General features: G+C 35.8%; 1 protein-coding gene across 7 annotated transcripts in view; it reads right to left on the reverse strand.

The window, feature by feature from the left end:
• Positions 1–20,385, reverse strand: part of DENND4A (DENN domain containing 4A) — a 226,173-nt gene that overhangs the window by 122,248 nt on the left and 83,540 nt on the right. For all 7 annotated transcript variants that reach the window (XM_077128252.1, XM_077128251.1, XM_077128250.1 and 4 more), the window contains 4 exons: positions 15,138–15,387; positions 5,355–5,424; positions 3,560–3,729; positions 1,680–1,921 (listed from right to left, as the gene is read on the reverse strand). In XM_077128252.1, coding sequence (XP_076984367.1) covers positions 1,680–1,921; positions 3,560–3,729; positions 5,355–5,424; positions 15,138–15,387 — 732 coding nt within the window. The remainder of the gene's footprint in view (positions 1–1,679; positions 1,922–3,559; positions 3,730–5,354; positions 5,425–15,137; positions 15,388–20,385) is intronic.

Consider the following 20,385-nt stretch of genomic DNA (forward strand, 5'->3'; position numbering starts at 1 on the left):
ATGTGAAATCTTCTTGGTTTCATAACTAAGATAATTTCATCTGGATATCAGAATGCTAGAAGAGAAATGTATTAGTTTTACAACCATGATACATCATGGTTGAGACAATATGCCAGACATGATGGGAAATGTAAAAGAGTACATAAAGCTACCAGTCTTTACCATGAAGGTACTAACAATCTAGAACAAAGTTCTATGGAGTAAGTTCCATAACAATTATCTGCCTAAATTATATGAAGAACTAGCAGCTAAAAAGAGGAAATCAAAGAGTGATCCACAGACCCCTGAAGATCCCCAAGAAGCATTCAGGGAGGATCTGCAAAGTCAAACCTATTTCTTATAATCCTAAAAGGTTATTTGCCTTTTTCCACTATGTAGACATTTGAACTGATGATGTAAAATGCACTGCGGGTAAAACTGTTGGCACCTTAGTATGAAGCAAGGCAGTGACACCAAAGGGTATTAACAATGGTAATTTTTACTACTATCCACTATACACTCACAGTAAAAGAATGTCAGTTTCACTTAAGAATTTCTTTTAAGAAGCAGTAAATACTAATTTTATTAAATCTTGACTAAAGCAGTGTATACTTTTTAAATATTCTGCATGCAAGGGGAAGTATGCATAAAGCATTTCTGCTGATACAGAAGTACAACCGTTACACAAAGGTTTGAGCTGCAAGTAAATTAGCTGATTTGTTCATGCAACGCCATTTTTCCTTAAAAAAACTCATATAAACAAAACTCTCTGGGGTCATCATTTTTAAAGAATGTAAAGGAGTCCTGAGACCAAAATAAATGAGAACTGCTGGATTAGAATAGAATACTGAGAAGAGGGTAGAAAAGGGCATGGCAAAACTGAAGAATAATATTGTACATTAATTTCCCTTATGACAATTCTATCACTGCCCAACTGTCATTAGAATCAGAGAATTCTGCCTAAGGGGACAAAAGAGTTAAAGTGAAGACAGTACAAAATAAACAATATTCAAAAAGACAATGAGGATGCTTAGATCTCATTTGTTTCAGGTCTTACTAAATGAAGTCTTCAATTTTAGTGATCACAAATTAAATCACTAAAATTAAAAAAAAACACAAAAAGTATTCATCTAATTTTTCCTTTAAATTCATGACACTTAAAAATAGTAAGTACAGGTCGTCTGCCATGCTGGAGACCCAGGTTCGATTCCCGGTGCCTGCCCAGGCAAAAAAACAAAACAAAACAAAACAGTAAGGTATATTCTATAAAGGTTCAGAATAAACCCCAAATTTTATATAAAGAATTACAAAATCAGTATTAAAATTCTAGTAATTTTCCAGATTACGACTGTTAAACATAAAAGAGCATGAAAAAAAATGAAATGTATTTCATTTGTTAGAGATAAAATTAATTAAAATAACATAACTATAAAAGTATAACAGAGAGGGCGGGCAACAGTGGCTCAGTGGCAGAGTTCTCGCCTGCTGTGCTGGAGAGCCAGGTTCGATTCCCAGTGCCTGCCCATGCAAGAAAAGAAAGTATAAGGGAGAAATATTACCTGATTGAAATAATCAATAGCTTCTTTCAAATAACTACTGAGAAATCTACTTTCCAAATAAAATCTACACAATTACCAGTACAAATATGCCATATAATGAAAAGCTCTGTCAAGTTTAAATCAAGATGGCTTCTAACTCACTTCTCAATTGGAAGGACATGAGGTCCAGAAATGGAATATCGATACAGGAAAGTCAGAAATTTTCTGAATGCATCAAAAAAAGGCCAGTGAGAAAGAAGACAGATGCATTTATTAGTGTGAACAGTTTTGGAGCTATCAGACTTCCCATCCACTGATAATGCCAATCCCAAAAGAAATCTTTGTTTTTCTGTGAGCTCCTCCTCAGAATACGGTTCATAAAACTGAATAGCAGCACCATAGACCTGCAAAACAAGTAATATTTAATAAATATGTTGATAAATAATTTATTCAAACTTCATCATAAGTTAAATATTTAATGGATACTTTTTATGAGACAGGCAAGGTGCCAGGTACTAAGAACAATGATGAAAAGACATCATTCCTGCCTTCTTGAAGTTTAACAGAACTATCAAATACTATTCTCAAGTCTCTTTATTATTGAAAAAAAGTATTTTAATTAAATTACATTTGTTTTATAAAGAGTGAAAGCAATTGCATCACATTCTCTGTAAGTAAATGGCTGAACTGGTTGAAAATGGAAAAGAATTTTAAAAAAGGAAATACAAACTTCAACTTAGGGCAACTGAATGAATTTCTCTGGACCTCAACTTTCCTATCTATAAAATAAGGATTGATGGACTAGATGATTTCCTAGTTCCCTTTCAATTTTAATAGTCTAGGATTCTCAAGAGTATTGTATATTTAATATTGTCCTTTGTACTACTTCGAAAGCCTCTTTATGACAGAAAATGAACCAGTGAAGGATTATCATTTGATGATGAAAAAAAAATCTCTTACCATATTCACTAAAAAGCATTCAGGTGATCAAAGCAAACAAGACTGTTACAGATTCATGATATTAAATTTAAACCCCATAGTAACCACCAAGAAAAGAAAATATCAGAGAATATGAAAATTAATAGAGACAGAAAGTAGGGCACAAGTTATGGGGGGTGGGGGGTGAGAATGGAGAGTTGATGCAAAATCAGTGTAAGGTTTTTTGTTTGATGAGGAGGAAAAGTTCCAGTAATAGATGGTGGTGAGGGTACTGCAATATTGTGAATGTGATTAATTCCACTGAGTCATATGCTTGGGAGGAAGTTAGGTGGGAGGATTTATGTTGTATTTATGTTTCCACAGTTAAAAAGAAGAAAGAAAAACTACAGAGAGAGTGACAATTAAATGCAATACATAATACTGGATAGGATCTAAGAATGGAGGAGAGAAGACTCAAAAGACATTGGGACACAATAAAAAACTGGAATATAAAATATAAGCTTCAGATCAGTGCTGAATTTCTTGAACATGATAACTGCACTTAAGGTGATAATATAAGTGAATATCCTTACTCGTAGGAAATGCACATGGAAGTATTATGTATTCAGGGAATATGATGTGTGTAACATGCTCTTAATTTCAGAAGACAGACAGAAAGAAATACAAATATAAATAAAACTATTAACTATTTTTATATTATACTATAAACTATTTAATATTTATAATTATTACCCTATCCTGAATACCACCAATTAAAAATTATAACCAAGCTATGGCAAAGGTGGCAAAACACTACACTTGGATGATTTGGCTATGAGGGGAGATATGTTGGGGTTTGAAATATGTGTTTGTTATTATTTTTGAAGCTGTTGTTAAGTTTGAAATTATTTTAAAATCAAAAGTAAAAGAAAAAAGTGTTTAGGTGTATGGGACAAAACAAAAATTCTCATTTCTTAAGTGTCTAAATATTGTTATTTTAACCAAGAAGAAGAGGTTATTTATGGCAGATTCAATTTAACCACCTATTTTTTCCTACTGTTGCTAGCATTACGTAAAACTAAAGACTTGAAAATGTACAATAAATTTGCTAAAACACATAGTACCTTTTCAGCTGAAGCTCCAGTTAATACAAATGTAGAAAAAACAGGAAGAGGATATTTGCTATTTTGTGGCCAAGATTCAATAGTTGCACCCATTGGTAAACAAAACAGGGGAACAGATTCTGGTAGTGGGAATGACTCATAATCTTCTTGAGGATATCTACAAATTAAACCTATAAAGACAATAATAAATATTAAGTCATTATCTCTTGAATTTAGGTGCTCATAATCTGAATTATGATAAAATGCTTTATTATTTTACACATCTGAAAAGCTAAAACATTCATATATTCAGGAACTAACTGAATGCTTCAGAAGGATTCATATAGATTTGAATCCTCAAGCATTATAACTATTAACTAACTGCTTAATATTTATCAAGCTTCATCCATAAAGAAAACTATATACACATTCCTAAAAATTCAGTTTCTGATCATGTTACCTTAAAGCCTATGAATGTACTTTTTCAATAACACATCAAAATTGATAATGCAGGGAGTATATATGTAACTTCCAGCACAAATACAAGAAAATTACTTGTTACAAATTTACAGTATCTTCAGAGTAATATCAATGCAAGTCCAGCTTCCAAACAACCCAGATGAGTTTCAAGTGGTCTATACTTTCATGATAGGCGACTATTCTGGTAATGGGTCATGCATCTTTTACTGAACACATCCTAGAGTCTTGTACTGGATTTTGTGGGACTAGAATCAGAAAATAGGTTTCCTGACCTTGAAGCCCTTAAAGTCAAATGGATGACATCACAAGACATTACCATAGAGACAAAACAATAAACTGAGAATAAATCGATTAGTTCTGTCACTTATATTTGTGTGACACTGGACAAATCACTTATCATAAGACTTTGGTTTATTCATAAAGTCAGAAAAATAAACTAGATAAAAGGTCCAAGAAAGCTCTAAAATTCTCTAATTATATGCTAGCCAGCTAGTAGGTCCCATGAGGATCTAAAGTTAACTGTCTACTCTTTTCAGATCATGAGGCAATAATAAAGCAAATTTCTTGTACATTTTCAAGTCTTAAGTTTTTGTGATGATAGCAATTATTGCCCTATCCTGGCTACCACCAATTAAAATTGCAACCTATTCCCCAGTATTCTTAATCTTCCTTTATTCTACACCATATTTTCATTTTCATCATAGTGCTTATCACTTTCTAACATTCTTTATAATTTACATATTTATAATTTGTCATGTTTGTCCGTTTCCTCCACCCTAACAGAACGAAAGCTCTACATTCTATATTATCACTAGCACCTAAAACAGTGCCTGTGACATTGGAGGTACTTGATAGAGTACACTAATTTTAAAAATGTACACATTTTTTAGAAGGTTGAATCTGCTCTTCTGTAAATAAGATCAATATGTTTGAAAATTTGAGGGCTCTAGAAATTGAAAATCTCAACTATGCATTATAAAATCACTAATATTTCATGTTATAATGAAGCATGATTACATATGCATATTACATATGTAACTATAGATCTGACTGAATTTAATCTTTTTTCATACTACCTACTAATTTTAAAACATTGAGAATTGGCATCTGTTGATTAGTTGAGTTAGTTATTTAAATAACCTAATGATTTCTTAAAATCTTCTTTTAAAATCAATCTTCCATTAAGCATCCAATAAATGTACATATGAAGACAAAACTGAGAATCAAGAGACATAAGTGGTAGTCCCAGTCCTGACACAGTTTTTTCTTTAACCTTACTGGGAACACATAATACATTTTATCTTAATTATTCCATGAAAAATTAGGACATACTTACCAGCTTTGTAAGATATAGTGTTTGTCTTTGCCACCGATTTTTTATAACATAAGTATACTGCTGATCCCCACTGAATAATAAAAAAGAGGAAATAACATTTAATTTCTAAAGACAGTGAATTAATGAAATGGGATCTCTTTGATCTTCCCAATATATACTACCCAAGATGTACTAATAGCTTTCTCTCTGTTATTTTCAGTTTGTTATCTTGTCCACATTTTACTGGGGTCATTGTCCACTTTTCTTCAACAGTAAAACAACATTTTCCCCCTGCAACATGAGGGAAACTTGACCCTTTAAAATAAAACTAAGCCACAACAGTTTAGGTTGTTTTTTTGTTCTCTGAAAGAGACCAGACCTTAATGATACTTTCCATAAAACAGTTCAAGTTGGTAAAGCAGAAAAAGGATATATGATTACAAACTTGAAGAGAAATTGGTTATTTTCACAATTAAACAATCTTCTCAGCATCATACAAACTGGAACTGGTGGAAAATGATCACATTACAGCATGGCTGATGCTCCTGGAGGGCCATGTGGACTCCTTCATGCTCAGACCTGAGGGGAAAGGTGCTGCACCCAGTGATGAGATGCAAAGACACCACCACATGACAGCTTAACACCACCACATGCCCACTTCCCCTTCCTGTGCTGTGGGCATGTTCCTATGGCTACACCCAGTCCCTGGGATCCTTGCCCTGGCTGCAGGAACAGAGTTTACTCATGAGCCTTTCCAGGACCTGAGAGAAGAGGCCACTTGAGCAACAAAGGGTACAGGAGAGAACTTAGAGTATGGCAGAGTAAAGTGGGATAATGATATTTAAATAGACCTAGGTATAGCAAACTGATGAAGGAGAGGTTTGACTTTAAGAAATAAATAGGTACCCAACCTCAGAAACCAAGCTGCTGAACAGGTTCCACAGGTGAGATACCCATTTAACACTTAATCAGGGCCAGTATACTTTATTGGTTTAATTCTATTGTGTTTGTCATCATCATATGCTGAGTAGAATACTGTGGTTAAGCAAAAGTTTCTTAACCATAGAGAGATATCTGCATTGCCTCAGACTGTTTCTATCACCCACCTGTGTGAGAGGACTTCTAAGAAAGTTTTCTTGTTCCAAGGAGCCATGATTGAGCATAAGGCCCTGCCTCAGCATAAACTCTAAGAAGCCACACATATGCTAGAGACAACATGGCGCAGAAAGAAGGCTCTGAAAAGCACACAGAAATCAGCTTTTCAAATAGGTGTGATAAGACTAAAAAGTTAAATTTCTAAAATACAAATTTTACATATTTATGTCACTGGTGTCCAAGTGTACAATGCAAATGGATCTAGTCCCTTTTTTCCAGAAATCCTTCATATCATCCAAACATTTCTGTTTAAGTAAAATCAAGCAATAAACACACCACAAAAGTTCATCCCTTAAGCCATAACAAACTCTCTGTGCCAGCATGTGTTTATGTGCATGTGTATTTATTTTAAGAAATATCTATTCCTGTGCATACCTTCCTTTTGACTCCACTACCCCTTCCAGATAGTGCCAGACTTTCCTTCAGCCTTTCATGCCAAAACTCTTCAAAAAAGTTTGTTGAAATTTGCTGTATCAATTTCCTTATTTAACATTCTCCCCTGAATCCATTCCAAATCAGACTTTAACCCCATCACTCCTTAAAAGAACTCCTTAATTTCCATGATGCCAAATCTAATAGTTGAGTCCTAGGTCTTCATCTTAATTAATGTATAAGCAGATTTTGATACCACTGATCACTCCCTTCATGAAACATTTCCTTCACTTGGTTTTTGAGGCATCATATTCTCCTGGTCCCATTCCACCATATCTCTGATCACTTCTTTGTGGGATACACCCACTTTCCCTGATCATTAAATGTGATCTTGTCTTTCCCTTACTTTCTCAAAAAGGATCTTATCCATTCAGTCTCATGGTTTTAAATAAGTTACTCACGGAGGAGTCTCAAATTTCTAGTCCTAGCTCCAATGCCCGCAATCCCCAACTTCAGACTCACATCCAACTGACTGCTCAACACCTACACTTTCATGTCTAATAGTGCCTCAAACTTCACATAACTATGATAGAAGTCCTGCCCCTCTCAAACTGCTCTTCTCGCTGAGTTTCTCATTTCAGGAAATGGCCCCACCATTTACTCAGTCTCCAAACTCTGGAGTCATTCTTTATTTTTTTTCTTTCCTTCATACACCATATCCAATCCATCTGCAAATTCTGTCAACTCTATCTTCAAAACCTTCATTGAATATGATCACTTAGCACTGCTTTCACCACAACTACTCTTAACCAAGGAATCACCTTTTTTCACTTGGACCAGACAGCCTCCTAACCAGTCTTTCAGTTTCCTCTCTTGTCCTTCAACAGTCTATCTCACTGCTAGAATGAGCCTTTTACTTTTAAGAAGTAAATCCTACCATGTTACTCCCTGCTCAAAACTCTCAACTGCCTTCCTATCAGATTAAGAACAAAATCCATACTCATTCAGGGCCACAGAGCCCTAAACAATCCAGTCTCTGCAACCTGTGAATACATCTCCTACCCTATATCCTTCCTTTGCTCTTTTCCAACCTCACTGACCTTACTGTGTTTCCTCAAATACACCCTGTTGACATCTATGTCAAGGTCTTTACATTTCCTGCTTCCTGTGTTTTCCTAATTTTATTCAGGTCTTTGTTCAAATGTCCTTTCTTCAGAGAGACTCTCCTAATTATTCCAACCAATATAGCAGTCCTATTACTCTCTATCCCTTTATTCTTCAGAACACTTGCCACTATCTGTCATTATATGCTACATCTGCATGTTTATTGTTTGCACCACTTGAGTATAAACTTAATGAGGTTAGGAACTTTATTTTCCTCACTACTGCATTTACACTGTCTTATATATAGGATTAGTTCAGTAAGTATTACTGAGTAAATAAACACATAATTTAAAAGTTTTTGAAATAATTAGCTTTATAAAATAGACCATCCTTACATAATTCATTATAATTGAGGAAATCAATATCATTGGTTATTAAAAAGAGTATATTTTATTATCACAACTTAATGGTATTTATACATTTTCATCACTACTATCCGGAATTGCAATAATCTCCCAAATGCAATAATCTTCACCTTTGTTTCCCACTACAGTATATCACCACATAAATGAGAGATAAAGCAATGTCACATCATGTGACTGTTCTGTTCAAAACCTCACTCTTATCAGAGTAAAAGCCAAAGCCCTTAAAATCACCTGAAGGCCTAAAATCATGTGTCTGCCACTTCAATCTTTTTATTCTCCCCTAATTTACTCTGCTCTAAGACCCACTGTCCTCCCAAACACACCTTCCCACCACATGCTAGGAATGTTCTCTCCTCGAGGCCTTTGGCACAGATGGTTTCATCTATTTAGAACATTCTTCACCCAAGATATCTGAATGGTTTACTCCCTTAAACCTCCAAATATCACCTTCTCAATGAGGCATATTCTGATCACCCCCAATTTAAAACTGCAATCCATTCCTATTTCACAGTACTCCCAATCCTCTTTACATACTACACTAAGTTTTCATTTTTACCATAGCACTTTTCACTTTCTATCATATTTTAAAATTTATTTATAACGCATTATATATCGTCCATTTCCCCTACTCAACAGAATGTAAGCTTAACATTCTATTTTATCATTAGCACCTAAAACAGTACCTGGCACTCTACGGATGCTCAATAAAATATTTGTCGTATGTACAAATCTTAGGGGAGTTTCAGGAAGAGGGAATGGCAGGTGCCAAGGTCCTATTACGGGAGTATGCTTGGCATATCCAAAGAGCTAAAAGAAGGCAATGTGAGCAGAATGAGTAAAGGAAATAGTGTACGGCAAGGGGACTGTGTCTTGTAGGATCTTGTAGACTATTTTTAAGAACTTTGGTTTTTACTCTGAGAGGAAGTGAAAGCCACCGGAGGGTTCAGAGCAGGAAAGAAGCATTTCTGACTTACACTCTGATTTCAGAGTGTTAAATGGTCATGCTGACTGCTGTGCCGAGAAGGAGGTGGGGGTTGATGTACAAGGGAAGAAGCAAGGAGACCAGTTAGGGGACTATTACAATAAATTTAGGTAAACAAAATAGCAACCAAAGAGACAATGACAATGAAACGCAATACGTGATCCTGAATGGGGTCTAACAATGGAAGAGAAAGGGCTCAAAACATTATTGGGACATATGAAAAAAGTGAAACATAGACTGTAAGCTTTATATCAATGTTAAATTTCTTGAACTTGATTACTGCATTTAAGGTAGTTACATCAGTGAATATCCATGTTCTTAGGAAATGTACATGGAAATATTATGTGTTCAAGGTACACGATGTAAGTAATTTACTCTCAGTGATCGGGTAAAAGAAAGAGAGTAGAAAGAATGAAACTGCAAATGTGGCCAAATATTAAAATTGGTAGATCTGGGTATCTAGGGATTGGGGGTATGTCAGAGTTTTCTGTGTGGGGTTTGAATTATTTTTGCAACTGTCCTGTAAGTTTGAAATTATTTCAAAATAAAAAATTAAAAAAAAACCCCACATATTTATATACTGTGAGATTTTTAGGGGAAAAAAGTAATCCAGGTAGAAATGATGATGGCTTAGACCAGAGTAGTAGAAGTAAAGATGAAGAAGTCAGATTATGGGGATATTCTGAAAATAGAGACCACAGGATTTCCTACTTTTAAGGTAAGAGATGACTCTGAGGTTTGAGGGCCAAATAAATGGAAAGATGAAGATCAACTGAGATAGGGGTGATTGCAGGTAAAGCAGGTTTTAGATAAGGGATTTGGCTTTAGATGTAGTAAGGGCACGTGAAGAATCAAATGGAATTGAAATAAGAGTTTTGAACGGGAGATGTAAACTTGGAAGTTCTTGACGTATGGATGGTAACAGAGATATCCACATAGCATACTTCCTCATCTTCAGTTCTCAAATTAAATATCACTTTATCAAAGAGGTCTTCTTTCATAGTGTCATATGCAATAAAAAGCCTCTCTTACTCCATCCAGTCCTTCCTATCACCCCTATCTTGCTTCTCCCCACTTGGGAGCATTTATTGCCATTTGGCATATTTTATATTTACTTATTTATTATCTGCGTCTCACCCCTAGAATATAAGTTCTGAGTTAGTAAGGACATGGTTTGTTCACTCCTAAATCCATGTCGCCTAAACAGTGTCTGATATGTAGAAGAAGCTTAAAACTTAATGTTAAGTGAATGAATGTGAGAGGATACGTATGTGCATATCTGCTAGAGAATGCCTGTGTCAGCAAGTACATGAGAACAGACTTACAGCATTGAGGACAAATATACAGAAAAAATAAATGTACTTTAAGAAATGTATTTTGAAATATCAAGAGACTACAATAAAACACCCAAGTTTACACCACCTAGATTTAACAAATGTTAACAATTTATCATATTTGCTTCAATGTTTTCATTTTATAAGGAAATTAAAATTACAGGTTTAGCTAAAGCCCTAACTTCCAACCCTTTCGCTCCTCCTGAGTTAACCACTAGCCTGAATCTATTGCATTTCATTCCCATGAATTTTTCAAATTTTTTATTAGAGAAGTTATAGGTTTATATAAAAGTTATGCAGAAAATAGTTCCCACATACCCTCCCTTCCCAGTTTTCCCTATTATTAACACTTCGCATTAATGTGATAGCCTTTTTACAACTGATGAAACAATATAATTATAATTATACTCCATAGTTTTTAATATTTCTACTACATCAATATTCACAGTCATAAGCATATATTATTGTTCTGTGTGCTTTTAAATTTTACATAAATGGTGATATTCTGAATATGCCCCCCCTTTTTTTTTTTCCTACACGGGCAGGTACCAGGAAACAAACCCAGGTCTCCGGCAGAGCAGGCAAGAACTCTCCCACCAAGCCACCACTGTCTGCCCAATATGTCCTCTTTTAACTTGCCTTTCTACTCATCAATATGTTTTTAAATTATACAGGTGAACAGATTATTCATCTTTCACCACTGGATAGTATTCCATTTATGAATAAACCATAATTTAATTAATTATTCCCCTACTGATGGACCCTTAGGTTACCTGTTCCTTTCTTTCTTTTTTGCTAATATGAATTATGCTCCAGTAATTTGGCTCCTCATTACTTTTCCTTGCTTTCTTAAACAGATTAAAACATTTAACCTATTAGTGAAGACGAAATGATTAGGACCACATAGGTATTATTTATGGTACTCCCTAGAGGAGTTATTGAGATATGCAGAGATATTTTACCCTATTTGACACTGTTACAAACTACTCTGCTTTTAAAATTCCTAATATCTGCTTTTTCATTTTTCTGACTCTTTCTTCTGTGTATCAGGTCATCCCCAACACTTTAAAAACGCGATGCTTTAAAATTTCATTAGAAAGAATATTCATTATTTAAACCTTTCTATATAAAAATTTAAAAAGTAAACATATGTTTTGACTCAGAAATTCCAGGACATAGCACAAGGAAATAATTAAACAGTGCATCATAGCGTTCAGGAGTTCAATTCTTGAGTTTTGGGTTTGCATCTTAACTCAATATTGATTGAAGGTTTGACCTTCAGTAAGTGATAACATCTTTTAACTCTCAAATTTGCTTCTCTGTATAACAGGAGAAATACTATTTACCTCAGTGTGGTTCTGAGGATTAACTGAGTTAATAAATGTGAAATCCTAAAATAGCACATAAGGGGTAAATAAATGTAACTTATTCTATGGACATGTATAGTTAAAAGTATATTTCTATTAGCTTTGCTTGTAATATGAAAAAATTTAGAATTAATCTAAGTGTCTTACAGATGATAAAATACATAAATAGATTGTAGCACATCCATTTAATACAGTAATACTCAGTTATTCAAAACTGTTATGTTCATTAGAAGATTCTCAACCTCTACAATTATCAAAGAAATGCAAATTTTGCTTACCAAATCGTTGATAATTTAAAAAGGATTGCTAGCAACCAATGGTGGGGAGGCATGGAAACTGGGAGAGGGCATATTTTTACACTACAACTGTTGTTAACTATAAACCGCCACAATCTTTTTAGAGAGCAATCTGTCAACATTTTTCAAAATGTACAGCATACCCACAGACCAATCAATTCTACTTATAATTATTTATTCTTCTGGAGACACAAAAATGCACAGAGTTGATCAAAACAGGTTTATTAGTAATGGGAAAACTGAAAGTAACTTGTATTCATCATTCCATATTTGTCTTTTGCGTTCATCACTCCACATTGGTATTTTCTGAAATACTATGCAATTATTAAAAGAAATAGTTATATGAATGGATAAAAACATATAATGAAAAAAGCTTATGTCAGAATATATAACAATTTCCAATTTTTGAAGGTAAAGGCTATATTAATAGATAATATATATACTTTACAAATCTGAACACATAAAAGTCTGGAAGGACACAAAGCTAATTGTTCATTGTTGCTCCTGGCAAAACAGGATTAGGAAAGATGGAATTAGGAATAAGAACCTTCATTTTTTACTTCATAGAGCTATAATTTGGGCCTTCTCCCTAATAGTGTGTGCTTTTTTTTTTTTTTTGAGTACACATTACTTCTGTAATTTAAAACAATAATAAAAGGACAAAGATAAAGATGACGGCATATCATTCATGGCCTTAAGACCATTGGAAGATTTGGATGATACTAAGAGGTATACAAAAAATCACTACAGATTTTAGGCAGAGGAGTACTATAATCCAATTTGTGTTTTAAAAGGATCACTCTTGTTGCTATGTGAAGAATGAGTTGTAAGGGGTAGAAGTGGAAGGAGAAGTGATCAGTCAGACCAAGAGTTGACAAACTATGGCATATATTTTGCCCCAAACCTGTTTTTGTACACCTGAGCTAAGAATGGTTTTCACATTTTAAAAGGCTGTTTAAAAAAAAACAACAACAAAAACTGAATATATGACAGTGTGTATGGCCCAGCAAACAACTCATTATCTATCTCTTCATAAAAAGTTTGCCTGACCCAAGGTAGGTGACCATTACAATAATACCATCAAAAAGATGATTATGAAAACAATTTTAAAAAGATGATTATGGCTTTAGACTAGGGTAGTGGCAACAGTGGGGCTGAGAAGTGGTCAAATTCAAGATATGTCTTGAAGTTAGAGCCAAAAAGATTTAAGGAAGAATTGGATGAGAAGTAGAAGTAAAAGAAAACTCAAAATTTTTTAAGCCTGAGTAACTAGAAGGATGGAATTTCAATTTACCAGATGAGAAAGACTATAGGGAGGAGCAGATTTGGAAGGGAACATCAGGATTTCAGTTTCGGACACTGTAGTGGTTTGGAGTTATGTATCCCAGAAACACATGTTCTTAATTTTATACCATTCCTGTGGGGATGCAGTCATTATAAATAGGACCACTTGATGAGGTTAATTCAGTTGAGGAGTGGCCTAACTGAATCAGGAAAGGTCTTAATCCTATTACTGAAGAAGGCCTTACAGAAAAGGCTATTAAGAGAGAGGCCATGGGGAGCAGCTAGAAGTTGGAAGTCAATGGAACCTGGAATAGAAAAGAGAAGATGCTGCCATGTGAACTGCCATGTGACAGAAAAGCCAGGGAGCCCCAAAGATTGCTGGCCAGCCAGAACACACTGACCCTGGGAGGAAAGCAAGCCTTCTAGCCTCTGAAATTATGAACCAGGAAATTCCTGACATTAAGTCAACCATTTGTATGTTATTAGTTTTAGCAGCCAGGAAACAAAAACAGACATGTTCAACTAGGTAAACTATTGGATAAGATATCCAAGACAGGATGTTGAATTTGTAGCTGCATAAGAGAAGTCTGGGTTAGACATATATACGTTTAGGAATCGCCCACATACATCTAGTATTTAATTATTAGAACACCAAGGGTGTGAGTTTAACTGGTAAAGATAAATGATTTGAGGTCTGAACCCGAGGGCACTCCCTTATGTATAGGTTACGGAGATGAGAAGGAACAAGAAAAGGCAAAAGAGAGAATGGCTGCTGAGGTCAAGGGAAAAAACAATAAAGCACATAGAAGAGAATTCATTCTTTCTTCCTGTCACTGTTTCAAGAAGGAAGAAATTATTATCTGTGTAGAAGCTTGCTGAAAAATTAAGACTAAGAATTCATCATTTGATTCCACAACAAGAACATTCTTGGTGGAACAATGGAAAGAAAAGCATGACTGGAAAGAGTCCAAGCGAGGAAGGGATAGAGTATAGTCAGCTCTTTTGAGGAGTTTTGTTGTAAAAACAGAACATGAAATTTGACAATAGGTAGAGGAAGATGTGGGGTCAAGAAGTTTTGTAAAGGTGGGAGATGCTGAAACATGCATGCTAGAGGAAATAATCTGATGGAGAGGGGAAAGCAGATGATCCACTAAAAAAGAAAGGAAGACTGTTGAAGCCACGTGCTCATATAGGTTAGTGTACTGTATGGGATTTAGTGTACAAGCAGAGGTGTTGGCCTTGGCTAGCATACTGCTTTTGAAGTAACGGGAAAAACATTATTTCTTTAATTAGAAAAGAAAAAAAGAAAGCATGTTGCAAAGCTCTTCTTAAAATATAACTACTTTGCTAAAAATAAAATATTTAACATTTTTAAATACATATTTTTCAATTCAGTAAATGTGCTATGCTGTTTTTCAAACATTTATTTAAAATTATGTTCTTTTTATCAGTGGCTAATTTTATCAGTGCAAAAGAGTCACTTACCATACTGTTATTGAGATTCTTGTCAACTTTGCAGAATGTGTGTGGTGGGCTTTCTCCTTTACTCGGTATAATAATACATATGTCTGTGACAGCCAGTGTATTTTGAGTTATGTTTTCAGAGGCTCTTCGGTAAGTGATATAAATTCTTTGTGATGAGGTACTGCCACTAATATTTGCAGGGCGCCCGTAGGGAGTATTCTGAATAATTTCACAGCCCTGTTTCAATCTTTCTTTCCAGTCATATAAAACCCTAAAAAAAAATGAATTAAAAGAAATAAACATACAAATACACAATACACACTCAAATATGAAAGGTAACATTCTCTGGCATGATGAACTGATCCTTAAATGTAGCAGTATGGTAAAAATATTACAACTTTATCGCAAATTTGAACTGCACAGTCCTGTATGAAATTAAAGGATAATTGCTTTCTCCACCAAAAATTAAAATAACATTAATGACAAATTCACATTAACCTATGTATTTGTTGACATAAATCATGGATTGGCAAAAACTAGGTGCAAAGGCACTTGTTTAAATGCTCCACTTAATGGAATTACTTATTACTTTTTTGCCTCTGAAACCAAGCATCTTCCTTTGAAAAAGCAACTTCGCATTTTATCTAAAGTGAAACTTTTACAAAAGGTTCTTTGCCCAGACAGTATAGAAGTTGCTTGGACACTTTTGCCTTCAAAACTTCCCTTAAGCTTCAAGAAATAATTTTAGGCTTTCAAATGAGAATATAGAAGGTGCATGGTTAGTTCAGTGGTAGAATTCTTGCCTGCCATGTGGGAGACCCGGGTTTGATTCCTGGCCCACGCACTACCCCCACCTCCAAAGTAAAAAGAAAAGAAAGAATATAGAGTGAGGCAGGCAAGATGGTGGTGTAGTGAGGTGTGAAATTTAGTTTGTCCTCCAGGTCAGCTAATAAATAGCTAGGAGTTGTATGGAACAACTGTATGGGGGACATTAGTGACCAGACACGTATAATACAACAATGTGGAACAGGTGGAACAACTGAGACCCCACAAAGAACTATAAGTCTCCCAGGCTATGGAGGCCAGTGCCCCTCTCAACAGGCACAGCAGGCTGGTTTCCTAAGGGGAAAAGAAACAGACCCTACTAGGAGCAAGGACTTAGCTCAACTAAGCTCCAATTGTAGAATTAATTAACAAATCAGGACTGCTGAAAACAGGCCCTGAGCACAGATAAATCTGGAGTACGCACTAAAGGAACCAGAGATTTTGTCCTGGCAGAGAAGGGGCAAAGCTGACAGAAAAAAAAAAAAGAGGCTTTTTGGACAGCTCAAAATAATGGAAATGGGGTAGATGACAAGAAAAGGGGGCATACAGAGCCTGTGAAAACACAGAGCTGTGTACCAACTCCAGCTCTTGACTGGCAAACCTGGGGAGCTGGGGCCCAGCTCTGAAAAGGCTTTTCCTTCCTGTTTTTTTTTTTTTCCACTTAACACCTGATTAGATAGAGCTGCAAGTATTCTCAGGCTCCAGCACTGCCCCAAGCAAGGACAGAATTAAAGCTTGCCTGAGAAACAAAGGAACTAGCTAGGTGAATGGGTATAAATTCCTAAAGGGTGTATCTTCCCCTAGAAAAAGGAGGAGGGCACAGCTCAAGTGGCAGCCCTGTCAGGCCCCAGGGGCTGGAAGACAGAAGCAACCTAAGATCACCTTCTGTCTTAGCCTCTGTCTCAACCCTAACAACTGGCAGGGAGAGGCTGCTGAGAATTAAAAGCACCATATCACTTTACACTGGTGGGAAGCTGTAGGCTGACAAGTGCCCCACGCTGGGCAGGATAGGAAAAGCAGAGTCTGGAAGCTTCACAGGAAAGTCTAACAACCTGCTGGGTCTCACCCTCAGAGAAATTTGAGATGTGGGCCTGTCTGGTCTGGAAAAATGTTACTGGATCTATCACATCTGAGGAGACCCTCTTCAAAAAGAGGTTCCATACAGAGCAAGAACCAGAAAAACAAGAGCTGAAAAATTCTGAAAAATTAACAGAACTCTATGCTAGAAGTTAGAATAAGTTGAACTGAGTGCCAAAGAACAGACAGGAACAAATTCAACCAACAAGAAAACCCTAGGTAAAAGAATGAAAAGGACCTCCAGAATAAACTAATTAAGGAAATCAAATGTTTAGATAACAGCAAAAAAAAAAAAAAAAAAAGTCACACTGGGAAAATCAAACATACAGTTCAGTTAAAGGAATAAACCAACATTTCAAATGAGAACCAAGAGTTGAAATAGCTAATTAATGATGTTTGAGCAGACATGCAAATCATATCCAAAATCAAATCAATTAGTTGAGGGAAGATATGGCAAAAGGGATGAAGGATATAAAGAAGACATGGTGCAAATAAAAAGAGGACCTCGAAAGTCTGCAAAAACAAATAGCAGAGCTTATGGGAATGGAAGGCAAAATACAGATGAAGAACAATGGAGACCTATAATAGCAGATTTGAAGAGCAGAAAAGAGGATTAGTGATCTAGAGGACAGGATATCTGAAATCCTAGAATTGAAAAATATGAGCATGGTCTCAGGGGACTGAATGACAGCATGAAGTCTAGGAATATACATATTATGGGTGTCCCAGAAGAGGAAGAGAAGGGAAAAGGGGTAGAAAGACTAATGGAAGAAATAATCACTGAAATTTCCCATCTCTTATGAAAGACATTAAATTACACATCCAAAAAGCACAAAATACATCAACAGAATAGATCTAAATAGACATAGCCCAAGACACTTACTAATCAGATTATCAAATGTCAAAGACAAAGAGAATTCTGAAAACAGCAAGAGAAAAGCAATTCATCACATACAAGGGAAGCTCAATAAGACTATGTGCAGATTATTCAGCAGGAACCCTGGAGGAGAGACTAGTACGATATATTTAAGATTCTGAAAGAAAAAAATGCCAACCAATAATTTTTATATCCAGCAAAACTGTCTTTCAAAAACCATGAAAGAGAATATAGTAACTGTTTAAAAAAGGGATCAGACTTCGAAGAGAGATATGAATGAAGCTGATCTGGATAGGGCTAATGTAAATCAGAATACAGGATAAGGATAATATCGTCCATATTTTAAAACTTCAACTTCTGCGTGAGATCAAAGGGAGAGATATTAATTTGGTGCAAAATTTATATTCTGGGGAGTGCATTTCCTAATTTAACTTGTATGGTCAGTCCAGTTGAACACCATAAGTACATGGAATCTTGACAAGGGCATGAGATCTTGTTGGTTTGTCCAGGTTAGTGTGATGCCCTGATATGTTCCAGAGTAATCTGAACAGTGAATAAAGAAGTATTTGCAAAGTCCCCTTGGGAGGATGGGGAGAAAGGAAGAAATATTCAACCTTCCCATCTGGAGAATTTCTGACATTCTAGCAAGCAGCGGAGACAACCAAACCAATAGTCCAAGTCCTTGATCTTGGGGTTTGTCCCTATAGAATGTAACCATGCAAAGAATAGGCTAAGCCTACTTAAAATTAGGCCTAAGAGTCACCCCCAGAGAACTTCTATCGTTGCTCAGATGTGGACTCTCTTTCTAAGCCAACTTGGAAGGTAAATTTACTGCCCTTCTGCCTAAGAGGGACATGACTCCCAGGGGTGTAAATCTCCCTGGCAATGTGGGACAGGACTCTTAGGATGAACCATGATCTGGCATCATGAGATTGAGAAAGCCATCTTGACCAAAAGGGGTGTACTGGTTTGAAAGGATATACAGACCCTAGAAAAGCCATGTTTTAATCAAAATCCCATTTCATAATGGCAGAATAATCCTTATTCAACACTGTATGTTTCAATCTGTAATTAGATCATCTCCCTGGAGATGTCTCCCAATCAAGCGTGGTTGTTAAACTGGATTAGGGGAGCCATTTGGGTGGGTCTTGATTGGTTTACTGGACTCCTATAAAAGAGGAAACATTTTGGAGAATGGGAGATTCAGAGAGAGCAGAGAATGCTGCAATACAATGAAGCAGAGAGTCCATGAGCCAGCAACCTTTGGAGATGAAGAAGGAAAATGCCTCCTGGGAAGCTTCATGAAACCAGAAGCCAGGAGAGAAAGCTAGCAGATGATGCCATATTCACCATGTGCCCTTCCAGCTGAGAGAGAAACCCTGTGTTCGCCAGGTGCTTTCTCACTTGAGAGAGAAACCCTGAACTTCATCGGCCTTCCTGAACCAAGGTATCTTTCCCTGGATGGATGCCTTTTATTAGACATTTCTATAGACTTGTTTTAATTGGGACATTTTCTCAGCCTCAGAACTGTAAACTAGCAACTTATTAAATTTCCCTTTTTAAAAGCCATTACATTTCTGGTATATTGCATTCTGGCAGCTAGCAAACCAGAACAAGGGGGAAGAGAGAAATGAGACAAAATAAAGCCTCAGTGGCTGAGAGATTTCAAAGTTGAGAGGTTATCCTGGAGGTTATTCTCATGCATTATACAGATATCCCCGTTTAGTGTATGGTGTATTGGAGTGGCTGGAGAGAAGTACCTGAAACTGCTGAGCTGTGCTCCAGGAGCCTTGATTCTTGAAGATGACTATATAATGATATAACTTACAATGTGACTGTGTGATTGTGAAAACCTTGTATCTGATGCTTCTTTTCTCCAGGGTCTGGTCAGATGAGTAAAACAATATGGATAAAAAATAAAATAAATAAATGGGGGTCAAAGGGTAAAATAAATTGGGTAGATGGAAACAGTAGTGGTCAATGAGAGGGAGGGGTAAGGGGCATGGGATATAAGTGTTTTTTCTTTGTTTTTATTTCTTTTTCTGGAGTGATGTAAATGCTTTTAAAAATGATCATGGTGGTGAACACACAACTATGTGATGATACTGTGAGCCATGTATGGACTGTATGTGTGTGAAGATTTGTCAATAAAAATAAAATAAGAAATAAATGAAATTGAGAATATGAAAATAACAGAAAATCAACAAAACCAGAAGTTGGTGCTTTGAGAAAATCAATAAAATTGGTGGACCCTTAGCTAGGCTGACAAAAATAAAGAGACAGGAAGAAAATAAATACAGTCAGAAATGGGAGAGGGGACATAACCACCGACTGTGAAGAAATAAAGGAGGTAATGAAAGGATACTATGATAAAGTATATGTAATAAACTACACAATGTAGATGAAATGGACAACTTTCTAGAAGAGCATGGACAACCAACACTGACTTGAGAAGAAACAGATGACCTCAACAAACCAATCACAGATAAA

Source organism: Tamandua tetradactyla, chromosome 14, assembly GCF_023851605.1.
Source record: "Tamandua tetradactyla isolate mTamTet1 chromosome 14, mTamTet1.pri, whole genome shotgun sequence".
Lineage (NCBI taxonomy): Eukaryota > Metazoa > Chordata > Mammalia > Pilosa > Myrmecophagidae > Tamandua > Tamandua tetradactyla.